At 50.8% G+C, this 23243-nt stretch overlaps 1 protein-coding gene across 1 annotated transcript in view; it reads left to right on the top strand.

Moving 5' to 3' along the window:
- Nucleotides 1-3879: 3879 nt before the first annotated feature.
- HIVEP3 (HIVEP zinc finger 3) overlaps nt 3880-23243 on the top strand; it is a gene marked incomplete at both ends in the record, with an annotated part of 48628 nt that continues 29264 nt past the window's right edge. The window contains 2 exons of the mRNA XM_084243171.1: nt 3880-8925; nt 12621-12766. Of these exons, the coding sequence (XP_084099297.1) occupies nt 3880-8925; nt 12621-12766 (5192 nt within the window). The remainder of the gene's footprint in view (nt 8926-12620; nt 12767-23243) is intronic.

Genomic DNA, 23243 nt, shown 5'->3' with positions numbered 1-23243 from the left:
TCTCCTGTCTTGCCCACTGCTCCCCTCAGCAGTGCTTTCAGTCGTCTGCCTGTTCTGTTCCCCGCTCTGTCTCTGGTGAATCCTTTCACCCTCCCATGCCTCTGACCTGTACCCCAGTGCATGTATAAATAAATAAATCTTTAAAAAAAATTAAGGACCTGGAGGTGCAAGTTGGTGCTGGGTTATCTAATATGATCAAAGGAGTCCTTGTAAGTGACGAGGCAGCAGGGCATTCACTGTTTAAGTGACTCCTAGGAGAGGAGTCCTGCTAGCTTTGCAGAGGGAAGGGGCCTTGAGCCAAGGAAAGCATGCAGCCTCTACACATTGAAAAAGCCACGAAAGTGGATTCTCTCCTAGAGCCCCCAGAAAGAAGAATGTCCCTACCTCGATTTTATCCCAGTGACAGCCCTTATTTCTCAAATGCTTACTGCATGCCAACTTCCTTTCTAAGAACTTTAGATGAATGAGCTCCATTGAAACCACATGCAATGTTTTTAGTGTCCCTATTTTATTGGTGGGGAGACAGAGGCTTAGCGATGTTTCAAGAATTTCCAGTTAGGAGGCAGAGTCAGACGCAGGCCTCTGGGTGGCAGAGCTGCCTCTAGAATCGCTGAACTGTGTTACTGCAGGCAAGTTAGTGCTTAGTGGCTGTTGTGTTGCCCACAGCCCACGTCTGGCTTGCCTTCTAGGCCTAAATGCTGACTGTGTTGCTCCCTTTCCCAGCAGTCCAATGTCCCCAGGCCTGGCTCTGTCAACTCATTTTTGCCACCCTAGGACCAATGGACACTCCACTTTCCTGTATAAGTTGGTGCTATTTGTTCAACTGCTCCTCAAGGAACCACTAGCTGTGACTTAAAACAAAAGAGGAGGAGGTGTGTTTCTTTCTGGGGGCAGGTGGCTCTGCTTTAGGCCTCCATCCAGTCTTCTCACTCCACCGTCCCCCGGGGTCATGTTTCTGTCCTTGTGGTCCAAGTTGACTCACCACCACCACTTCCTCCATGTTCCCTCCTTCCTAAGAAATTGGGGAAGTGGAGGCAAGTGTGGCTCTTTCTGGTCATGACCTACAAGCTGCATGTATCATGTTTGGCACCAACTGCAAGGGAGGCGGAAATAGAGTCTAGCTGGGAGGCCACAGACCCAGCAAGAGCTCAGGGCTTTGATTTCTAAAAGAAAGGGGAACAACTAATGGGAGACATTTTCGGTCCTTGCCACATTCCAGCAAGAACCACCCCCTCATTCTGTGACCCTATTTTCTCCAAACCTCCGACCTCACATCTAAGTCTGTCTGAGCCCACAGCCACTCTGGCTTTTCTTTGCAGGTGAAGAATTCTGCCCCATCTGTGTACACACACACACACACACACACACACACACACACATACCCCACGTTATTAGAAGGAGCCTTGGTTTTGATAAATGAAAATACTGCTTGCTTCCTGTACCTGGACCTTCTGCACTGGTTCCCAGCTATCAAAGCAAGAATGAAGTCTTGCTTTTCTCATGTTTTAAAATCAGTATATTTTATTACCATCAGTAAGATTTTGACCAGTTTCAACATGTTGGGGTGTGTGTGTGTGTGTGTGCGCGAGTGCATATGCCTATAACTAAATTACAGGCTAAGAACTTTATCAAGCCCCATAAGTTTGGAGTCACGTTAACCCCACAGCCTCTGAGCCATCAGGCCCCTGGCCTTGTCTTACCTCAGTTTTGTCTAACTTGGTTGGTGCCCAACTCCCTAACCTAAAACACAAGACAATTCTGAGCCAGTCTCCTGTCCACCTGATGGAGCCCACCTCCCATCTATAATGGACCATATCTCCTTTTCCTCCTTGGCTTCCAGGAAACTCACACATATTTTAACTATAGAAGCACTGTAAGCCTTTCTGACTGGTATAGAAGCATTCTTTCCAACCTACCTTTCCTGACTTCCTACTTTATTTATATTTTCCTTTGTTTAATTTTATTATTCTTATTTAAAGCTCTACCACAATTATCTAAACTTTGTCATTCTTTTATCAATATTATTTTATTATGCTTGCCTTGAATTATTTGTTGAACCAAGATAGGAAGGAAACACCAAAGGAGTATATTTATAGGATACGAGTTTTAGTTGATAGATTGAACCACCAGCCCCTCCATAACTTATCACAGTGTATCAGAGTCTACTATTTGAAAGACAATTATGTGAGTCTTTCAGACTTGTTTATTTCTTGGGCACTCTATGATGGTAGAAAGAGCAAAGTCATCAAGTCTGCATCAGCATCTGAACAGCAGGGCTAGAGCATGAAGAGAGTCCAGATGCCAGGAGCAGGGCATTCTTATCTGTTTTAAGAGGAAGACACTAGATACCCTGGTCACTCACCCAGCCCCCACTCTGGGATGGCCACCTGACAGATACCTGGATTGGGGAATGAATTCTATCCTTGGGAAGCCTGGATTCAGGTGCTGACCCTGCCTCTTAGGTATGTGGGACCTTAGCAGGGTCCCTTCCATTTGTGGTCCTGCTTCCTGTACTGTAAAGTCAGTGGCTAGGCAAGACAGAGTCTACAGTGACCTCCTGCCTTGGAATTCTGATCATGCTCCTGGAGAGAAGAGCCCTGAGCTGCACTCAGAGGCCAGGAAGCCGAGTCTGGAAGCCAAGGCTGCCCACTTGCAGCTGGCCTATGGAGAACTCACACACGAGGCTCTACTCAGAACAACTTTGCACCTCAGTTTGGCAAGGACTCCCTTTTGGAGCTGTTTCCAAGGTATCCTCCAGGCACTGCCCAAACCAGGAAAGGTGGCAAAACTTAGAGGAAGCTGCCAGAATGATCCTCCCAGAGATTGCTCAAAGGATCAGGTGGTCACAGCCATGTTAGCCTATGAGCCCTGCAGGCTGGGGCAGGCTGGGGCAGGGGACTGTGCCATGAAACACAGGCTGGGGATGTGGGTTGGCAAGCGGGTGAAGCCACGAGTAATGTCCCTCAGGGATGCCTTCAGAATCCAGGGCCTGAGACAGTAATGCTAACCTGAGAATAATCCACTCCCCAGGAAACTCCTCCCTCACTGGCACCTCTGCTGCAGCCACAGCACCAGCAGCCTCTGTCCAGAGCAGCCCAGCCCATTATGGCCTTGGACCTGCTGCAGGCCTGTGGCGCCATTGATGCAAAAGTTAACATATTTCACAGATTAGGCAGCTGAGACTTAGGGAGCTGAAACCCTCTCTGAGTCACTCAGCGAGGCCCCCCACCTGTGGTTGAGTCTGCTTGTGAACCTTTTCGGGGTCTCATTGGGGTTTCACAGACTATGAAGGAACCCCAGTAACTCTTTCTTCTCTTTGTGTGTGTATCTCCATGTGTGTGTTTTTGTCACATAGAAGAGCGTGATTTCCCCTCTGCAGCTCCTGGCCTCCATCACGGGACTAAAGGGGAGAAGAGGGTGGAGTCCCCCCGGCATCCAGAGTGGCTTCTCTCGTGCCGGGACCAGCGATGACTGGGCCATGCACGCGGACCTCTCCAGCCTTCAACGGTTCACATAGCACAGCGGGAACTCATGGGGGGCCACTTGCCACTGCCAACTGAAACAATACAATGGCCACATTGACATTCTCCGTGACGTTTCCACGACAGACATTCAGGCAGAAAGTGCTGGTGCGTTTTCTGTCTGCAAAATAGAGGGCCATGCCTCACCCACGTAAACAGCTTGGGCCCTGATGACCTGGTTCGAGTCCACTCGCAGCCAGTGACACTTGCAAAAAAACCTCCCAGAACCATTTGGGCTTGGCTTCGGCAGCTCTTGACCAATGTGGCCAAAGCCAGACGCCTCCTTGGGACACTTGGACACGTGAATGCAGCCTGCCCCGACCCTCCCTGAATAGCATCTGACGTCTCCTTGGAGGTCATGGATCCTGAACAAAGTGTCAAGGGTACTAAGAAGGTGGAGGGAAGTCCCCGGAAGCGGCTGACCAAAGGAGAGGCCATCCAGACCAGTGTTTCGTCCAGCACCCCATACCCAGGCAGCGGCACGGCACCCTCCCAAGAGGGCCCCCTCCAAGAGCTCCTAGCCCCGCAGCCTTTCCTGGGCCCCTCACCAGTTCTTAGGGAAGGCTCTCAGGAGAAAACGGGCCAGCAGCAGAAGCCCCCCAAGAGATCCTCCATCGAAGCTTCTGTCCACCTCCCGCAGCTGCCACAGCACCCTCTAACACCAGCATTCATGTCGCCCGGCAAACCTGAGCACCTCTTGGAGGGGTCCACATGGCAGCTGGTCGACCCCATGAGACCTGGGCCCTCGGGCTCCTTTGGGACCCCTGGGCTCCACCCTCAGAGCCAGCTCCTTCCTTCCCATGCTTCCATCATCCCCCCCGAGGACATGCCTGGCATCCCCAAAGTCTTTGTGCCCCGTCCCCCCCAGGTCTCCCTGAAGCCCACAGAAGAGGCGCACAAGAAGGAGAGGAAACCACAAAAGCCAGGGAAGTACATCTGCCAGTACTGCAGCCGGCCCTGCGCCAAGCCCAGCGTGCTCCAGAAACACATCCGCTCTCACACAGGAGAACGGCCCTACCCCTGCGGCCCCTGTGGCTTCTCCTTCAAGACCAAGAGCAACCTCTACAAGCACAGGAAGTCCCATGCCCACCGCATCAAAGCTGGGCTGGCCTCAGGTATGAGCAGTGAGATGTACCCCCCAGGGCTGGAGATGGAGAGGATTCCTGGGGAGGAGTTTGAGGAGCCCACTGAAGGAGAGAGCACAGACTCAGAAGAGGAAACAGGCACCACGTCCGCTCACCCCGCAGAGCTCTCCCCTAGGCCTAAGCACCCCCTCCTGTCCAGCGGTTTGTACAGCTCCGGGAGCCACGGGTCCGGTCATGAACGCTGTTCCCTGTCCCAGTCCAGCACAGCCCCGTCGCTTGAGGACCCCGCCCCGTTCTCTGAACCCTCATCTGAACCCTCCCTGAGCCATAAACCCGAAGACACTCACACTATCAAGCAGAAGCTGGCCCTCCGTTTAAGCGAGAGGAAAAAGGTTATCGATGAGCAGGCGTTTCTGAGCCCAGGGAGCAAAGGGAGTACAGAATCTGGGTATTTCTCCCGCTCTGAGAGCGCCGAGCAGCAGGTCAGCCCCCCGAACACCAACGCCAGGTCCTACGCTGAGATCATCTTCGGCAAGTGTGGGCGGATTGGGCAGCGGACCACCATGCTGCCAGCCACCTCCGCCCAGCCCCTGCTCCCCCTGTCCACTGAAGACAAGCCCAGCCTGGTACCTTTGTCTGTGCCCCGGACGCAGGTGATCGAGCACATCACCAAGCTCATCACCATCAATGAGGCGGTGGTGGACACCAGCGAGATAGACAGTGTGAAGCCGAGGAGGAGCTCGCTGTCCCGGCGCAGCAGCATGGAGTCCCCCAAATCCAGCCTCTTCCGGGACCCCCTGTCATCCCACAGTGAGAAAGCAAAACCGGAACAATCGCTGCTGAGCCTCCAGCACCCGCCCAGCACCACTCCCCCCGTGCCTCTGCTGAGAAGCCACTCAATGCCTTCTGCTGCCTGCACCCTCAGCACCCCGCATCCCACCTTCCGGGGGAGCTACTCCTTCGACGACCATGTCACCGACTCGGAAGCCCTGAGCCGCAGCAGTCAAGTGTTTACCTCCCACCCCCGGATGCTCAAGCGCCAGCCGGCCATCGAACTACCTTTGGGGGGAGAGTACAGTTCCGAGGAGCCAGGGCCAAGTAGCAAAGACACAGCCTCCAAACCCGTAGACGAACCGGAGCCCAAGGAGAGTGAGCTCAGCAAAAAGACCAAGAAGGGTTTGAAAACAAAAGGGGTGATCTATGAATGTAACATATGTGGTGCTCGGTACAAGAAAAGGGACAACTATGAAGCCCATAAAAAATACTACTGCTCAGAGCTCCAGATCGCAAAACCTGTCTCTGCAGGTGCTCACCCGTCTTCAGAAACCGAAAAGAGTCAGGCTGAGCATGAGCCCTGGTCCCAGATGATGCATTATAAACTGGGGACCACCTTGGAGCTCACTCCACTGAGGAAGAGGAGAAAAGAGAAGAGCCTTGGGGACGAAGAAGAAACGCCTGCCTTTGAGTCGACAAAAAGTCAGTTTGGCAGCCCCAGGTTATCTGACACTGCACGGAACCTTCCCCTGGAGTCCGCCAAGTCACCAGCAGAACCAAGTAAGTCAGTGCCCTCCCTGGAGGGGCCCCCGGGCTTCCAAGCAAGGACTCCCAAGCCAGGGTCTGGTTCAGAATCAGGGAAGGAGAGAAGAACAACGTCCAAAGAAATTTCTGTCATCCAGCACACCAGCTCCTTTGAGAAGTCTGATTCTCTGGAGCAGCCCAGTGGCTTGGAAGGGGAAGACAAGTCTCCAGCCCCATTCTCATCACCACCACCCACCCCACATGGACGCCCAGCTCATTCCCTGCAGCCCAAATTGGTCCGCCAGCCCAACATCCAAGTTCCAGAGATCCTGGTGACCGAGGAGCCCGACCGCCCCGACACAGAGCCTGAACCGCCCCCGAAGGAACCGGAGAAGACAGAGGAGTTCCAGTGGCCCCAGCGCAGCCAGACACTTGCCCAGCTCCCAGCTGAGAAGCTGCCACCCAAGAAGAAGAGACTGCGCCTGGTGGAGATGGCCCAATCGTCAGGGGAGTCCAGCTTTGAGTCCTCCGTGCCTCTGTCTCGCAGCCCGAGCCAGGAGAGTGGTGTCTCTCTGAGCGGGTCCAGCCGCTCAGCCTCATTCGACAGGGATGACCATGGAAAAGCAGAGGCCCCTGGGCCCTCTTCGGACACACGCTCCAAACTTCTGGGCTCCCACATGTTGACTGTCCCCAGCCACCACGCACACACCCGAGAGATGCGGAGGTCAGCCTCAGAGCAGAGCCCCAACGTTTCCCATCTCACCCATATGACCGAGACTCGCAGCAAATCATTTGATTATGGCAGCCTGTCCTTGACAGGCCCTCCTGTGCCAGCCCCAGTGGCCCCAGCAGCGCTCGCAGCCCCGCCAGAAAGAAGAAAATGCTTTTTGGTGAGACAGGCTTCTCTGAGCCGCCCTCCAGAAACTGACCCAGAGACCACCCCTAAGGGAAGACAGGAGAGTGAGGAACAAAAGCCCTCATCCAGCAAACCTTTAACCAAAAGCTCATTGCCCCAGATTTCCTCAGCAGCCACCTCTCACAGTGGGCACCCAGGGGGCAAGAGCCAGGTGCAGGACCTGCCCCCACTGGGGTCCACTCCACCCTACACAGAAGCTCTGCAGGTGTTCCACCACCCCATTGCTCAGCTCCCCCTGCATGAGAAACCTTATCTGCCCCCACCTGTCTCCCTCTTCTCCTTCCAGCACCTCCTGCAGCATGAGCCAGGACAGTCTTCAGAATTCTTCTCCACACAGGCCATGTCCAGCCTCCTTTCCTCACCATACTCCATGCCCCCGCTCCCTCCTTCTTTATTTCAAGCCCCACCACTTCCTCTCCAACCTACTGTTCTGCACCCAGGCCAACTCCATCTTCCCCAGCTCATGCCCCACCCAGCCAGCATCCCCTTTCGGCAGCCCCCTTCATTTCTCCCCATGCCATACCCTGCCTCCTCAGCACTCTCTTCTGGGTTTTTCCTGCCTCTGCAATCCCAGTTTACTCTTCAGGTCCCCGGCGATGTGGAAAGTCATCTGCCCCAGATTAAAACTAGCCTGGCCCCACTGGCAACAGGAACTTCTGGCCTCTCCCCCAGCACAGAGTACAGCAGTGATGTCCAGTTGCCCCCTGTGACTCCCCCAGCCAGCTCCTCAGCTCCCACATCAGCCCCTCTGCTGGCCCTACCAGCCTGTCCAGATACCATGGTGTCCCTGGTTGTGCCCGTCCGCATTCAGACCAATATGCCATCCTACGGGAGCGCCATGTACACCACCCTCTCCCAGATCCTGGTCACTCAGTCCCAAGGCAACTCAGCAACCATGGCTCTTCCCAAATTTGAGGAACTGCCATGCAAAGGGACCGTATGTGGCACAGATGTATATGAGGTTGGGCCTGGCCCAGCTGGGGTCAGTGAAGAGAAGAGCAGAGGTTTCCCGACTCCATACCTGAGAGTGCCTGAACGAAAAGGCACTTCCCTGATAACAGATAGTGCGTTAAGCCTGGAGGGGAGTTCATCAACAGTGGGGGGAAGCAAACGTGTCCTTTCACCAGCTGGCAGTCTTGAACTTACTATGGAAACCCAGCAGCAAAAAAGAGTGAAGGAAGAAGAAGCTTCCAAGGCAGATGAAAAATTAGAGCTGGTAAAACCATGCAGTGTGGTGCTTACCAGCACTGAAGATGGTAAGAGGCCAGAGAAATCCCACTTGGGCAGCCAAGGACAGGGAAGGAAGGAGCTAGAAATGCTGTCCAGTCTAACCTCAGACCCCTCTGACCCCAAGGAAATTCCTCCCCTTAATCGACCCCTATTGCCTCATGTGACAGCCCCAGGCACAGAGACTTTGAAAGACTATACCCAGCCATCTGGTAAACCTCACCGGAGAGGATTGACCCCCCTGAGCGTGAAGAAAGAAGATTCCAAGGAACAACCTGACCTCCCTCCACTGGCACCTCCCAGCTTGCCGCCTCTGTCTGAAACATCCCCCAGACCAGCCAAGTCTCAAGAAGGTACGGACTCAAAGAAGGTACTGCAGTTCCCCAGCCTCCACACGACCACTAATGTCAGTTGGTGCTATTTAAACTACATTAAGCCAAATCACATCCAGCATGCAGATAGGAGGTCCTCTGTTTACGCTGGTTGGTGCATAAGTTTGTACAACCCCAACCTTCCGGGGGTTTCCACTAAAGCTGCTTTGTCCCTCCTGAGGTCTAAGCAGAAGGTGAGCAAAGAGACATACACCATGGCCACAGCTCCGCATCCTGAGACAGGAAGGCTTGTGCCATCCAGCTCCCGCAAGCCCCGCATGACAGAGGTAAGTTCAACCTTATTTTTGTAACCCCCGCTGATTTTAAGTCTTTGCTGAGCTTTTAAAGCCATATTCTTCTCAGGTCCCATTTGCAAAACTTAAGCCATATTTCCTCACCTTCGCCTGTGACTGGTCACCTTGCCAAGAAGCATATTTATTAAGTTTATCTGCATATCCCTCAAATCACTGGACTAGATACAGTCTAATAAAGTGAGCTTTAAAGTGATCCTACTTTTCCATTAGCTTCTGTTTTAAAAATCAAAGACTCAACCTCAGTCAGGATACAGGAATTCTCCCAAAGACTGAGTTGGAAAACTTGATTGATAGGAATGCTTATAACAATTTTAGAACTTTAGACCACTCGTCACTTGTTTTACCCTATTTGTCTTTTTATGCTTTTATTATTCTCTACACATGCTGTTTTCATTCTCTGCCCCTATTTGAAGTCTTCCTGCTTCTAAATGTTCTAGAATTTCACAGTTCCTGAAATGTTCCCTTCTTTTCTGTGAGTAGGATAACAAAATGAGCTGGGCTGTGGTATCCCTCTTCACTAGTAGATGGCAATATCACTCAGAGCTTGACCTGCCTGGCTATGTGGTAGCATCAGGCCCCAGTAAGGGTTCGTATTTGTTCCTCCATTGTTTCTGATGTGAGGCTGCATCAGGATAAGATAAACTGGTCTCCTGCAAATTCAGGAAATTTGAAATGTGATAATTCCAAGTTGGCTTTACATGAATGACATATCCATACCCTGACAAAGCTAGCCTAAGGATTCAGGCCAGGATGCTGAGTTGTGAAATAATACTTGGTCTTATTGATCGAACCACCTCACTGTGCTGGGCCCTTGAATCCAGTCAATGTTCATCTTCCTCTGTGAGCAGCAGAACCATCTCCATTCCACAGATGAGGGAACTGAGGGTCAGAGAATGAGAAAGGTCAATGTGACTTGGCAAACTTAGAATTGGAACCCAGATCTGCCTGACTCCAGTGAGTCTGATTTTCCTTCTTTCATTATTGGATGAAAGACAATGTTAAAATATGACTGAAAATTTAAAGATGTTCATTTGTGTAACTTCAGACCAGATGCTCTGACCAAATCAAGCATAAACTCATAGTGTAGATAAATGAGCAAAACCAGGTTCTGTAAGTTCTCATATATTTGTGTCCTTTTAACATTGAGTGAATTTTGTGTGTTGAATTTATCCTTAATTCAACTGGGTAGTCTTCATAGACACTCTAATTGTCCTTGTCAGACAATAGACATCCCTAAATCAGATTTACAATTTTGACATAAACATCATGACTGACTTTTTCCAAGAGTTTCTTACTAGTTATGGCTATACCCAAGATGCTATTGTAATTATGTTTGTAACTCCTCATACAATGTGCCAGATCTGTGCTAAACTATTTTACTTTTATCCTCACAACAACCTCAAACTTTGGGATACTGTATCACCATTTAATGAATGAAGAGGCCAAGGCCCAAGAAAATTAAATAACTTGCCCAGTGGTGAAGCCTGGGTACAAAACTGTATCTCAGTACAAAGCCCTTTCAGATGACTTGGACTGTCTCTCTGTTTTATTGACTGGACACCAAATGGCCACTGAAGAAAAAGGAAGAGTTAATTTGGCTTACTTGGGTTTGGCAATTACTTGTTTAAAGTGGTGCCTTCCTAAAATGAGCTGAGACCTGAAAACTTTTTCTTAGAATATTCCATTTGATTCACTGGTACATTTCCTGCCAGAAGGGCACCAAGCTAGTGCATTAATGTAACTTCATGGTCCATGGCTTCTGCCCTTGTACTATTACGCTACTATCATTGGTCTCTGCTTACATATCTACAGTGATCAGCCCCCGGGACAACCAAGCCCATCTTTGGACAGCACTTTAAGAAAGTTCTTTATTGTACTCAGGTGATATTTGTCATCCTGTCACTTCTAGTCTCCTTTCAGTAGCTCTGAAAAGGCTCTTTGGGCTATCTTAGCAATTTTACTCTCTTCCTAACCATCTTCATGCAAGTCTAGGTTACCCTATTCTATATGAGTTTGATCACAGATATTTTTTCTATATATAAGCTTTGAAGAAATCCACATTTAAACAAGAGTTCATTTTGCTGCTACATTCTGTTTCCCCAGTTTCTTCTTCCTTTTTTCTCCATGGGCATCATTTTGACAGCTACATGCACAATTGCAAAGAAATTAAGAGCAAGGACTGCAGTGCCAAGCTGCCCAGATAGAGTCTAATTGCTTCACTTACTAGCTGGGTGACCTTGGACCAGTTACTTAACATCTCTGTGCCTTGGTTTCCTCATTTGTAGAAGAGAGGTAATATTAATACTAAGTTCATAGGACTAGAAAGATAATAAAAAGAGTTAAAACATGGAGAGTGAATGTAGAGCAGTGCTTGGCACATTGGCATGCAGTAAATGTTTTAGCTACACTTGTTCTTATTATTAAAAATCAAAGTGGATCATTGGCCCCATTCTCAATTCCAGCAATGTTTCTTGATAGCGTGGCTCACTGCCATCAAAATCAACTTCCTCCAGCCTGGCCCAGGTGTCACAGCTGGTTGTGAGAAAGAAGCCGTCCATCATCCTGCGGGAGGTGCTTTGGTCATTCCATGCTTGGCCCAGATGCAGGCCAAGAGGGGAGTAGAGACAGTAGGCTCTGGAAATTCATGAGTATTACTGGGCTGCTTGCTGCCAAATCAGTAGTCTGTATGCATCCCTATCTCCAATTCTAAAGAAATCATCAGGAAGTTACTGGATCATAATTATTGACCATGAATGAATCTTCAGGATTGTCTAAACCCCAGACTCTGAGGTCCAGAGGGGTTAAGTAATCCACCCAAGGGTGGTCCGCTTGCATTGGTCTTTGTGGAGCTAGAGCTCAGATTCCCTGATTCCCAACCAGCTGCCTTACTGTTCAATTCCATCTCATCCTTGTCAGGGCAGGTGTGGTGGCTGGCAAGGGGCCCTGTGATTCCTCAGTTGTCCCTGGCCCAGGAGACACCCTTGTTCTCCTGCTGTATGTAAACAGTATGGTTTCTCATGACCTTAAGGACAGTGGCGTGAAGTGAAATAAGAATCTCACTGTTAGCTCTCCTGGTCCCAGCTCCCAGCCCACCATCATCTCCCTATTCAAGGGTGTACCCACTCCCTATCACCATCAGAGTGTCTAGGGGTCATGTTCTCTGTGAAAAGAATGGGTTCCTTTAGATGGACAGCCCAGAGCCTGCACCCTGCTGGATGGCCTTGACTTTGTGGTCTGTAAAAGAAAACTGGATGATTTAATCTCAACAGTGGGGTCTTGGTTTATTTGTCCCACTTAAGCACCCTTTCTGAGGCAGACCCTGTTTTGGGTGCAGGAGTGAGGAGGAAACCCACATGAGGACCTGTCCCTGAGGAGCTCTTAGACTCTCATAAAACAGGAAGAGCAGACAGCTCTCACGGTAGCCTAACTTGAAAGACCTGATGGGAGTTCCAGTTTTGATTGCCCTCATGGCTTTGAATAAGAGACTTCATCTCTCTGGGGATTAGTTTCGTTCTTTCCATAAATGGGGGCTAATAGCACCTCTTCACAGGGTAGAGTGAAGATTAAGTGAGTGATCTTCGGTGTGTAAGTGTTCAATACCACTGGAGGCACTGTTCCATTATTTCTATTTAACCTGCAATGATTTTGTCGTCCCTGCGGTGGGCCAGGTTCACCTCCCTTCGCTGGTTTCCCCAGAAGGCCAGAAAGATATAGCTAGAGTGGAAAAGGAAGAAGAGAAGCGAGGGAAGCCAGAGGAGGACACTCCTGCCTCCAAGAGAGGGGAGCCTGCGAGGATCAAAATCTTCGAAGGAGGGTAAGAATCATGTTTGGTTTGCAATGTCTGCTTCCCACCCAGTAAGAGTGCGCACAGCTGTTGGCTGGGCACTCCCGTCTGTGCTCAGAGGCGGTGAGCATTTCAGCAGGCAAGACTGTGCCCACAATTGTTCTGGGGCTCCACACCTGCCTTCCAGCAGACACACCCTTGTGGGACTCCAGGCCACCTCTGGTTAAGAATGCCAGCTCTGTGGTGGGGGGTGGGGGGGCACTGGGCGTGCCCCAAGGACTGAAGGGCCTGGACTCCATCTAGCCTTTCATTTCCTCAGATGTTGGTCTGGGCTCTAGTCCCCTCTTTGGACCAGGTCCTGTCCCAACTGCTGTTCACCTTGTTGTGTGTTTCCCCCAAAATTACTTCTGTCTGCCCAGGCAGCCACCTTGGCATCCTGAGGCCCCCATGGAGGGGGCCGGGCTCTGCCGACCAGGCTGTTTGCAAGGCTGATGGCACACTGCTCTCGCTGGTGGTTGACAGGGCTCAACCTGGTTGGTTGGGAAATATGTAGAATATTGTCCCTGGTTTTTTCAACTTTGGTGCTTGTCTTAGGGAAAATAATGATGGCCGTCTCAGAACTCATAAGGGGGGCCCTCTGGGGCTCCTAAGGTGCCTTGTTTCAGACTTGCTGTGTGGAAGTTTTGTGCCAGCTGTGTTCTATGTGACCACGTGTCTGCCTCCTGGCATGGGGGTGTCTGTCTCAGGGTCCTGTGTCTGTGTCCCTAGTGTAATCAGTGCAGCACCCCCGTCCTCCCCAGTGTAGAGGGAGGTCAGCGTGGAGGAAAACCTGCCTCCGAAAGTGCAGCCTCCGAGAGTGTCGGCCAGCACAGATGTCACTGGGGATTCCGCTTCTCCAGCACCTGCAGAGGTCTGACTCAGGTCGAACCTTTCTCCAGCACCTGCAGAGGTCTGACTCAGGTCGAATGTGGAGGTGCTGGATTCTTCTGTACAATCAGGGAGAGCAGGACCTACCCAGCTCCCCATGGCCACCAATGTGCATTCCTGGGGGGGGGGGGGCATTGAGCAGCAGGGGCTCTCTGGAGAGGGCATGTTGGGTGGTCCCAGAGACAGGGAGGGGGTCAGGGATGGCGCACTTCCTGCAGCGGGAGGGGCACTGACCCCCAGGGGAGAAACATCCTGCCCTAAGTTCTAATAGCAGCTTAATTGAGAACTAGGCCAAAGACTTCAAAGTGCTAATCCTCCTTCCATCTGGGGACCTGGGGACGGAGCCCTCTCCTCTCCTGCTACTTGGTTAGAGCGCCCTCGTGTGTTTCTGTGTTCTCATGTCTTTGGGTCCTTTAAAGGCCATACAAGGTCTTGTCCCAGGATTGGTGCATCCAGTCACAGCGACTTGCCTTCTTCCCTCTTGCTTCAACAACTATCTGTGGGGCTGGAGTCGGGCGACTGCCGGGTGTTCACTGATGCGTGAGGCTCTCATTCCCTTAGTGATATCCTGCATGTGCGTGAGAAGGTCTGCGCCTGCACTCAAATTGGAGAGCTGGCTCCAGGAGGCAGGCTTGCCGCTCTGTCTCTCTGGGCATCCTGAGCCTCCAACAGAACCTGCCTCCATCCCATTTGGCTCATAGCTCCAGCTACCTGCTGGAGGCACTGTCACATGGTCTGGAAGGTGAAGGGTTACCTCTGAGACCCCTTCTTTTCCACCCCTCCCCCACCATCCCAACCAGGTTGTTCCATAGTCCCACCTGCTGTGTTTCAGAACCTCCCCCTCTTTCAGGTGTCACCCCTGCCCCAGGGCACCTCTCCCTCTTACCTCTGTTCCACCTTGACGCTCCCTCCCCACTCCAGCTCCATTTCCTTATCTGTGAAGGGGGTGGGTAAGGTGGTTTGCGCTTGTAGAAGGACCCGTGCAGCCCAGATAAAAGCTGTCATTCGTTGTACTGACAAGTGGGCACAGGGGCATATTCGCCACGGAGGCGTCCATCTCTTCGATTATCCCTCCAGGAAGATCTCCCTCTGTGCTGTCAGGGGAGGAGACACCTCCTTACTCTCAACTCGTCATAGCCAATTTGAGCACTCCACAGGTTTATGTAGTATCACTGGTCAAATGCCTTTCTCCCACCACCCAGCTATGCCAAGTGGCCCCCGCTTCAACCCCACCCCAACTTCTGGGGACACCTTCACATTCATGGTCCCTTAGGGCTGGTATCAGTCTCAGTGTGTTTGGGAATGTGAGGATGAGATCAATTTTGGCTGTCACGTGACTGGGGCACCCCTGAGCCGAGGATGCCACCACCCATCCTGCAACCACAGAACTATTTGTTGCACACAAACACCAGGGGTGACCCCCACCCAGAAACACTGACCCATCCTTTGGGTCACCCATCTGTAGACACCAAGGTTTTGGTGACTATATTTCATTCCAGTATATGTTTGACAGGGGGTGTGATTACAGGCTGTATTCGTAGGCATCACCAAGAGATCTAGGGGGAATTGGTGATTTGTGCGCCGAATCTTAAAACTTCTACCCGGAAGCTTCCTGTTCATATTTCATGGGCCAGAGCAAACAAACCATATGGCCTCACCTGCCTCTGAGACAGGCAGGCACCACCCTCCTGTGTGCCCGAACACACAGCTGCAACTTGTTTTTGAGATGTTGATCCCACAGCTCCTGATGATCCTGTAGATCTCATTCATAACAAATTAACCAGCCATTTGCAATGAATAGATGCTGTTTGAGGCCAACATTTGTGGGTTTTGGTTTTCTATTACTAGTCAAGCTGTCTTTACTGTTCTTGTTTTCCAATCTAGCAGTGGATCAAGTGACCAAAAAAGAGTTACTTCTTCAGCCTCTTATTTCTGTACCAGATGATGCCGTCAACATGCTTGGGGACTAGGTTGGCAGCACCAGGCCCAGTGGTAAGGTGGGGGATGCCAGAACTGACTTGCATCATGAAGGGATCTCTGGGGCTGGAATTGGCAGGGAGGGCTTCCTTGGTGGAGCTAGACCTGGAGTGGGCAGTGAGACCCGGACAGGTGGGGAAGAAGGGCGGGCTTGGTGTGATGGTGACTCGTGAACCTGGCCAGTGGGAACACTTGTCTGCAGGGTTCTCCTTTGTCAGTCTTCATCTCCCTGACTTCAGATCTCGTCACTGTGCCAGGGATACTAAGCACAAAGAAAAGTTTTTAAGGCAGGACGCTTTAAGTTTGCATCTACTTGGGTCTCCAGCTAGGATCTCACTCCTGAGTTAGAGATCCTCCTGGGCACCTTTGCCTGGGTGACCCATGACACCTCAAACTCAACATGTACCAACCAAGTCCTCCAGTTGCTGCCAGCAGCATCTCCTTCCACATCTAGATCTTATATGATGCAGCCCTTCACCCTCAAAACCTTAGTGTTATCTTTCATTCCTTTGTCTCCCTTGGTCCACCACCCCCCACTTCCAATTAGTCCCCATTTTGGGATTTACCACAAATGGTCTAAGTCTCAACTGTGGTCTCTCTTCATGCACTGTGCCATGGTTTCATGCCCTGTGCCATGACTCCCCTTCCCATCTCCGTATTGGTGTCTTTGAGTTTGCTTGATCAGGGTTCTGCGTGTGTCTCAGCTCTGCCCAACAGCCTCAGTGGTTCCCTTATCTACACAATCCAGTTTAAAACCAGCCTGATCTTCCTGGCCCCATCATCTGCCCCCCCCCCACCCCACTGTGCATCATCTCAGGCTTCAGAGGGCAGAACTCAGCTCTGTCTACTAGGAACCTCCCAGGTCCCTCCACATCCCTAGTTCTGTGTGTTACTTCCGGCTTAACAGTGGGGCTACTTCCATTCCTATTGCCCCAACCTCCTGTTGACTTAAGTCTCAGAGCCATGCTTTGAAAACTGTGCATTGATTCCTATTTATTGATTGATTGATTTCCTGGTACATAGCCCTGTCACTTCCACACTTGAGCAAAGCATGTTCTGTAGGCATTTTTCTGGGTGTGCAATTAGGGATGTGTGGACTGTCTCACCAGCATGCATGCATTTGCCTTGGTTGTTTTAGAAGGGTTCCTTTGTTAGGGAATGTTGTTTTCATATGTACAAAGTTATATTGTTCACCGAGGTTAATGACCATATTGTCCCAACTCAAGTTCAGTGGCTGCAAGGAAAGCTTGGAGTTTAGCCCAAATTGCTGCCGTGGGAGAGGAAGAGATTGGGATTGATAGGAACTTCCCGGCTGCCCAAAGTGGTTGTCCAAGCTTAGTAGGACTTGGGGGATAGGGTGTCAATGCTCAGGTGGGAAGGGAATGATAAACTCAAATGGTGAGAGGCAGGGAAGCCAGGCCCACTGGGGTGGGTGTGGGGGCTATTCAGAAAGGGGTGGGTCACCTTTAGAGGGACAGCCCAGGCTCAGCTTGAAACTGGAAAAGAGGGCAGTGGAACAGAAACCCAGTTATAGGCCAGGCCAGCCAGGGTGGGGTCGGTGACTCATTGGCAGGAGGTTGCCCCGGACAGGCCCCTGGCCCTTCAGGCCTCTTGCAGAAGTCCTTTCCTGACCCTGCCGCCTAAAGGACTCAGCGGCTGAGCGAAGGGAGACCCAATGCACTCCTGTCAGAGGGCAGGGTCCCATCTCTTGTCACTGCCCTAGTACCTCACTCTAGCAACTACCTCTCTCCTGGCCCATTCATTCAGTGTGTCCAAACTGACAAAGACTTACCTTAAAAACACCTCCTTGACTGAAGAGCCTATATCACCAGATTTTTCTGTTTCCATTCAAAAAAAAAAAAAAAAAAACACTTCATAAGTTGACTGTACTTGCTCACCTCCGCATCTTTCCTACCCTCCTCTGTCACCCAGTCCAGGCGTCTTTTCACCCATCCTGGCTGTCTGTGGACTCCAGGTCTTGCCCAGCAATAGATTTGTCAATGGCTACTGGAAAACAAGAGCAGGGAATTCCTGTTCCTAAGAAACCACTTAGATTCTTGGAAAAGTGTTTCATTTCTAAAGATTATCCCCCAATAAAAATATCGGGTGTTAAATAGTCAAGTCAGGCCAACTGTCTGTACAAGCCTGGCATCTCTCTCCAAAGTGCTCAGAGGACTTCCCAGGGAACACTTGCCTTATCGTTAGAGAAAGTTGATTATGTCACTACGAAACCCAAGTCACAGACAGTTTAAATAAAAGCGAACAGCAAAATGGAAACGAAAAGGCGTATTGATTGTGGAGCAGACTGAGAGTCTGAGTGTGCCGGGCCGGAGTCCCCAGAGCCCTGGGACAGTCAGGGAAGACCTAAATGCATCCTATTAAAATTTAAAGGAGAATCCATTTCTCAAGGCAGGTGCTGTCTCCGGTTCCAGTAGGGAGCCCAAGGCTGGGGGCGGGAAGGGTGTGGGGAGGAAGTATGGGAAATGAGGTTCTCACCATGTGACGCCCTGAAAGCCTCAGCGAGGACTCAGCACCTTCCATGCCTGGTCAGTGTCCTCCTGAGTGCTGGCCTCCTTCCTGTCCTGGGGAGTCAGGCAGGGGCCTCCCGGGGGAAGCTGGCTCTCCTGGTCTCTCCTGAGAGAGAAGCAGCCTCTCAGGAGCAGTGAGTGACTCTCCCCTCCCAATTTGTTATCAAAGTTAACACATGCACAGAGATTAGAGAGCCTCATGTGCTATTCATTTGTTGTGGAAAGTATAGTACTCTCAATCTCTGCCCCACCGGCCTCAGAAGTAATAACTCTCATCTCTGCTGATTATCACAGTTTACCTCCTTATCTCTAAACAATGAGCCTGAGTTGCTTCTACTTGACTTTTCAGCTTTGGGCATTAAACAGTGACCCAGAGCCACCCCGTGGCTGCATGGGCAGCCTGTCCTCATCCTCTCTTAGAGGCGCCCCCTGCATAGCTCACAGCTAAGGCACGCCATCAAGCATGGCTGCCTGCTCTTTCCTCGACAACTTTTCTGTTTTCTCTGTGAATGAGAATGATGTATGTGTGTGTTTCAACTTCACTTTAGTTTTCTATATATTTATTATGAATTCAGGCCCCAAATCCTCACCTCACCAACATCTCCCCACAAGACATGCATATGCATTGCATACACTATAAATTCTATCTTGCTGAGCCTCCCTGAGTGGGAGGCAAGCTCCAGCTCTCGTGGATAGCGGAAACAAAACAGAAAAAAGACACGTGGCTTGTGGGGCAGATGGAGTATCTGACAAGGGCTTGAGCGAGGAGCCACTTGAATTTTACTGGCTGCAATCCACAGGCAGCTCACCTTTGCTGTCTTTGGGCACTGTTAAAATGAGGCTTCCTGTAGGGGTGGGGGTAAAGCAGTGAGTCCTAGAGCTGGTGGCTCTCTGAGTCTGATTCCTCACTTGAATCGGAAGTTGGGGAGGGGCTTGGGGGTCTGAGTCTGGCAGTGCAACTACTCGCCTGGAGACTTTGGGCACGTGATTCCTACCTGGCTTGGGTGGTTCCTCTTTGCCTCTCATAATGTGATGTGAAGGATCATTCTAGTTCTTATTGACCAGAGAGCTCTGTAGTGTCTGGAAATCATAGAGCTGTGCACTCAACACCAGGAAAAGGTGTTGCTTGGAGACTGTCTGCAGGGGATGCTGGATAAGGGAGCCGTGAGGTGATTACAGGCCTTTGTCTCCCCCTTAGGACAAGTTGACCTTTTCTAAAGGTCAGAGACTCTATTCTGAGCTCACCAGCAGGGTACCCCCTCTTGGGCGGAAGCTTTTGTCAGGGGGCCCCTGCATGAGATGAGAACTCTATTGGCAAGAATTTCCTTTCAGAGCCCAGAGTTGGGTAGTGGGTGTTGCTTGATTGAACACACCCAGGTACAGAGATAGGAGGGAAAGAAAATGTCAAGTCTCTAGAAGGACTTCTGTCCTCACAGGCTTAGAAAAATGAGAAGATGGTTGCCTTCTTCCTAAGACCTGCAGTCTCTTGGAGGGAGGGTGCTGCCATGGTCTGCCCCCCAAGCATCAGCAGCTCCTTGCTGTCTAGAGGGTGAGGGCTCAGCCCCAGCATACCCTGACACTTTCCTGCTGACTATATCCCCCCCGTGCTGGCCCACCTCTGTGCCTTCTGTCAGGCTCCTTGGTGCCTCTGGGTGCCATTCCACTCTAAAGGTAAAGGTGCCTGTTAGTGCTGTTTAATAGAATCAGTGCATGAAACACTTGCCAAGACCCTGACGCATGCTCTCCCACCCCATTGCCAATCACAGGGAATGAGTGGCATCCTTTACTCCCTGCTCTCTGAACATAGGATGTACCTCAATATAATAGAAGTACATGGTAACAAGAGCATAGCTTGGTGTCAGCAGGTCTGGGTTCAGATCCTGACTCTGCCACTCACTAGAAAGTCACATAACCTCTCTATGGTCATTCTTTTCATCTAGGAAATGGGAACAGTAATATACCTTTTCTTCAAGTCTGTTGAGAATTAAAGGAAATGATATCTGTACTCTGCATGTGGCTATCCAGTTTCCCCAATACCATTTATTGAAAGACTATCCTTTCCCCACTGTATATATATTATTGGCTCCTTTATCATAAATTAAGTCACCATATATGTGTGGGTTTAATTCTTGGCTCTCCACTCTGTCTCATTGATCTCTGTCTATTTTTATGGCAATACCATACTGTTTTGATTACTAGAGATTTGTAATATAGTTTGGATGTATGTAGTCTAGTACCTTGGATGTAGTAAGTTGACTTTTTATACTGCCTTGAGTTACCAATTTTTACTTCTATAATTGCCTCTTCAAATAAAGGGTAAATTCCTAGTCTCTCCCTGCTTCTGGCAGCAGTTGTGGTAGAGTGTGAACTCTGACCTCCTGTGTGGATTCCTGGATCTCTCAGAGTGACCATCTGATCTTCAGCAAGTTGTATAACTGCTCTGTGGCTCAGATGTGGCGATGATAACAGTAATTATATCTCAAAGGGCTTGCATAAGGATTAACTCATTTGCTACCTGTAAAAAACTTACAGTGCTTGGAGGATAATAAGTGCTCAATAAAAATCCAGTGTTATTGTTATAAAATGGGTCCCTGGAGCTTATTTGATCCAAATCCCTCACCCTGTCCACGAGGAAACTATGGCCCAGGGAGGATTGTTAATGATGACAGCCAGCCTTTCAAGCCTCCCCCTTAAACCAAGCCGACAGGAGGAAGGCAGGGAGGAGTATGTGATAAATGGAGGAGAAATCACCTTTGTACCTTCTTGGGGTGATTGTGCTGATGGCAGGAGATGGTGACTGAGCTGGTATCAGATTGGAAACCTAAAGTACCTTCGGCTCCTATGAAGAGAGCTGATCCCCAGAGGATCTCTCAGGTTCAAGAGATAAGATAAAGTGACCTGGTTGGGGGTTTACAATCCAAACAAGTGGAGAAGGGCAGTCCCAGAGGAATAGATAACGTCTGGGCAGTAAGAGCCTGAGCAGGCAGGACAGGCCTGGCATTGGGGAGGGGTAATAGAATGTTGCGTCGGCTACTTGCTCTTAAACCATTGAGGAAAAAAGAATTGTTTTCACTTTCTACTTTTATGATTATGATTATTTCAAAACAAGAAGTTAAAATTTAAAAAAAAATTTTAAGCGAGAGAACCACTTCAGCTTAGAAGAAAGGAGACAAGAAGGCAGGAATCAAGAGCAAAGTTTAAAAGGGACAAAGACTGTCAGGAGCCAGGCCTGGACAAGTGAATCAGCCAAGGTCAAGGGAGGGAAGCATTAGACCAAAGGAGGAGAGGGGCCTGAACTCCAAATAGGATTTTGGATCTGTGCTTTGGACAAGTGTCATCTGTCACCATGGGTGGCTTACAGAGCTAAGAAGGCTGAACCCAGCTGGCAGGATAGTCAGTGGGGGGCATCTGGGGCACAGCAACCAGCAGAAGACAGATTAGGCAGGAGAGGGCAGCAGGGTGTTGGCGTGCCAGGCATCAGGCACCCGGGAACATGGTGGTAGCAGACAGGGCTTCACAAGAAGCCAGGAGATGAGCAAGGCCTTATGACCCATTGGCAAGTGTGCCTGGCAGACTGGGGCCAGAAGGCAGCCAGCTGACTAGGGTTTCCAGGGGCAGGAGCCAGAGGGAGGGAGAGCACCTCCCCAGGGAAGGCAGCAAGGAGTGCAGGCAGCACTAGGGCCCAGAGGTCAAGGGTAGTTTGTCTGCAGGCTCTGCAGAGAAAGGGATTTCTAGGGACCTGGAAAGTATGCTCCCCCAGTGGTGGCCAGGTCAATTCAGAAGGAAGGGGAGCCATCCCCTAGCAAAGAGGAGGGGACCAGGTCCTACAGACTTCTGGAAAGTCATCAGATCTAGCAGCTGGGCCAACTCCAATCCTTCTCATCCCAAAACTACCTCCAGAAGTTTCTCTGACTGCTTAACTTATGAGCTCAGGATCAGACTTTAGAACCGGGATTTTCCTGAGGTTTGTAGCCTGTGGTGGTGGCATATATTTGAAGCTGGTTTGTTCACCATTTCACCATCACAGTGAGTAGCAAAACCCATTCAGTTAGGGGGCTGCTTGGGACTTGCATCCTTAGGGTCAGCAGCTGAGAGGGAGGAACTCCATGGAGCAGAGTGGGAGGTCGAGGCTTGAATGGGTTGGGACCAGAGAATGCAGTTTCCCCTGGGGAGTCGGCCACAAGCTGAGCAGAGACTTAGAGCTCCCACTGGGGCTGGGAGGCAGCAGTGGCATGGGCTCAGGCCAGCCGTGAGCCCCCTGGGCTGGAGGACCTTCTCTGCCTGGACTCCAGGAGGGCATCTTTGGGGTCTGATTGCTGCAGGAATGAGCAGGGCAGTGAGGCATGGACTCCTCCATGCCGGTCCAGGCTCTCTTCCTAACCCCCTTCTAAGCTGTCCCACCCTCTTGATGCCCCACCCCCTTGAAGGTCCAGCCCTTACCTGAGGTGGGTAGAAGCTGCTCTGAACATAATAGGGCTGTCTGGAGCTTGTCCTCACCAAAGGGGGATGCCCTTCCCCTCTCTTCCCTGGCCCTCCCAACGGGGGACAGCACACTGGAAGCAGCTCCCTGGCCTGCCTGGCATCAGGCCGGCACTGGCAGGAGTCCAGGCTCCTCATTTTCTCTCTAGTACAATGAGATGCCTGGATCCAGGGGGTCAAGTGCTGGGTCCCTGAGGAGGCAGTTGGAGTTCCAACAGGCTCTATAGACAGGCGTGGCTGTCCTCTGTGGGCCTGGCCATGCTCTCTACACTCCTTTTGCTGGCTGGGCCTAGAGCCTCTGTCCCTGACCTGTTCCATCCTTCCAGGAATTGCTGGAGAGCTTTGTTCTCTCCCTAGCTCCTGGCATGTGGCTTCTCCCCTCCTTCCCTGCTTTCTAACAGTATCTTTCTTGCAGCTTTCTGGGTGAGGGTTCCCACAGGCTGTGATACACACCGTGGGGAATTTAGGCGGCACCTGGGCAAATCCTCCTTATTTTAATGTGCATTAGAAAGTTGTGACCAGCACATGAAACCTGCAATTTTGTGACTGTGAGTCTTAGACCAGTGAGGCGATGGAGGTGGGAAGGTGGGCACACT

The sequence above is a fragment of the Talpa europaea genome, assembly GCF_964194135.1.
Source record: "Talpa europaea genome assembly, chromosome: 9".
Taxonomy (NCBI): domain Eukaryota; kingdom Metazoa; phylum Chordata; class Mammalia; order Eulipotyphla; family Talpidae; genus Talpa; species Talpa europaea.
This window is presented reverse-complemented; position numbering and strand designations above follow the sequence as displayed.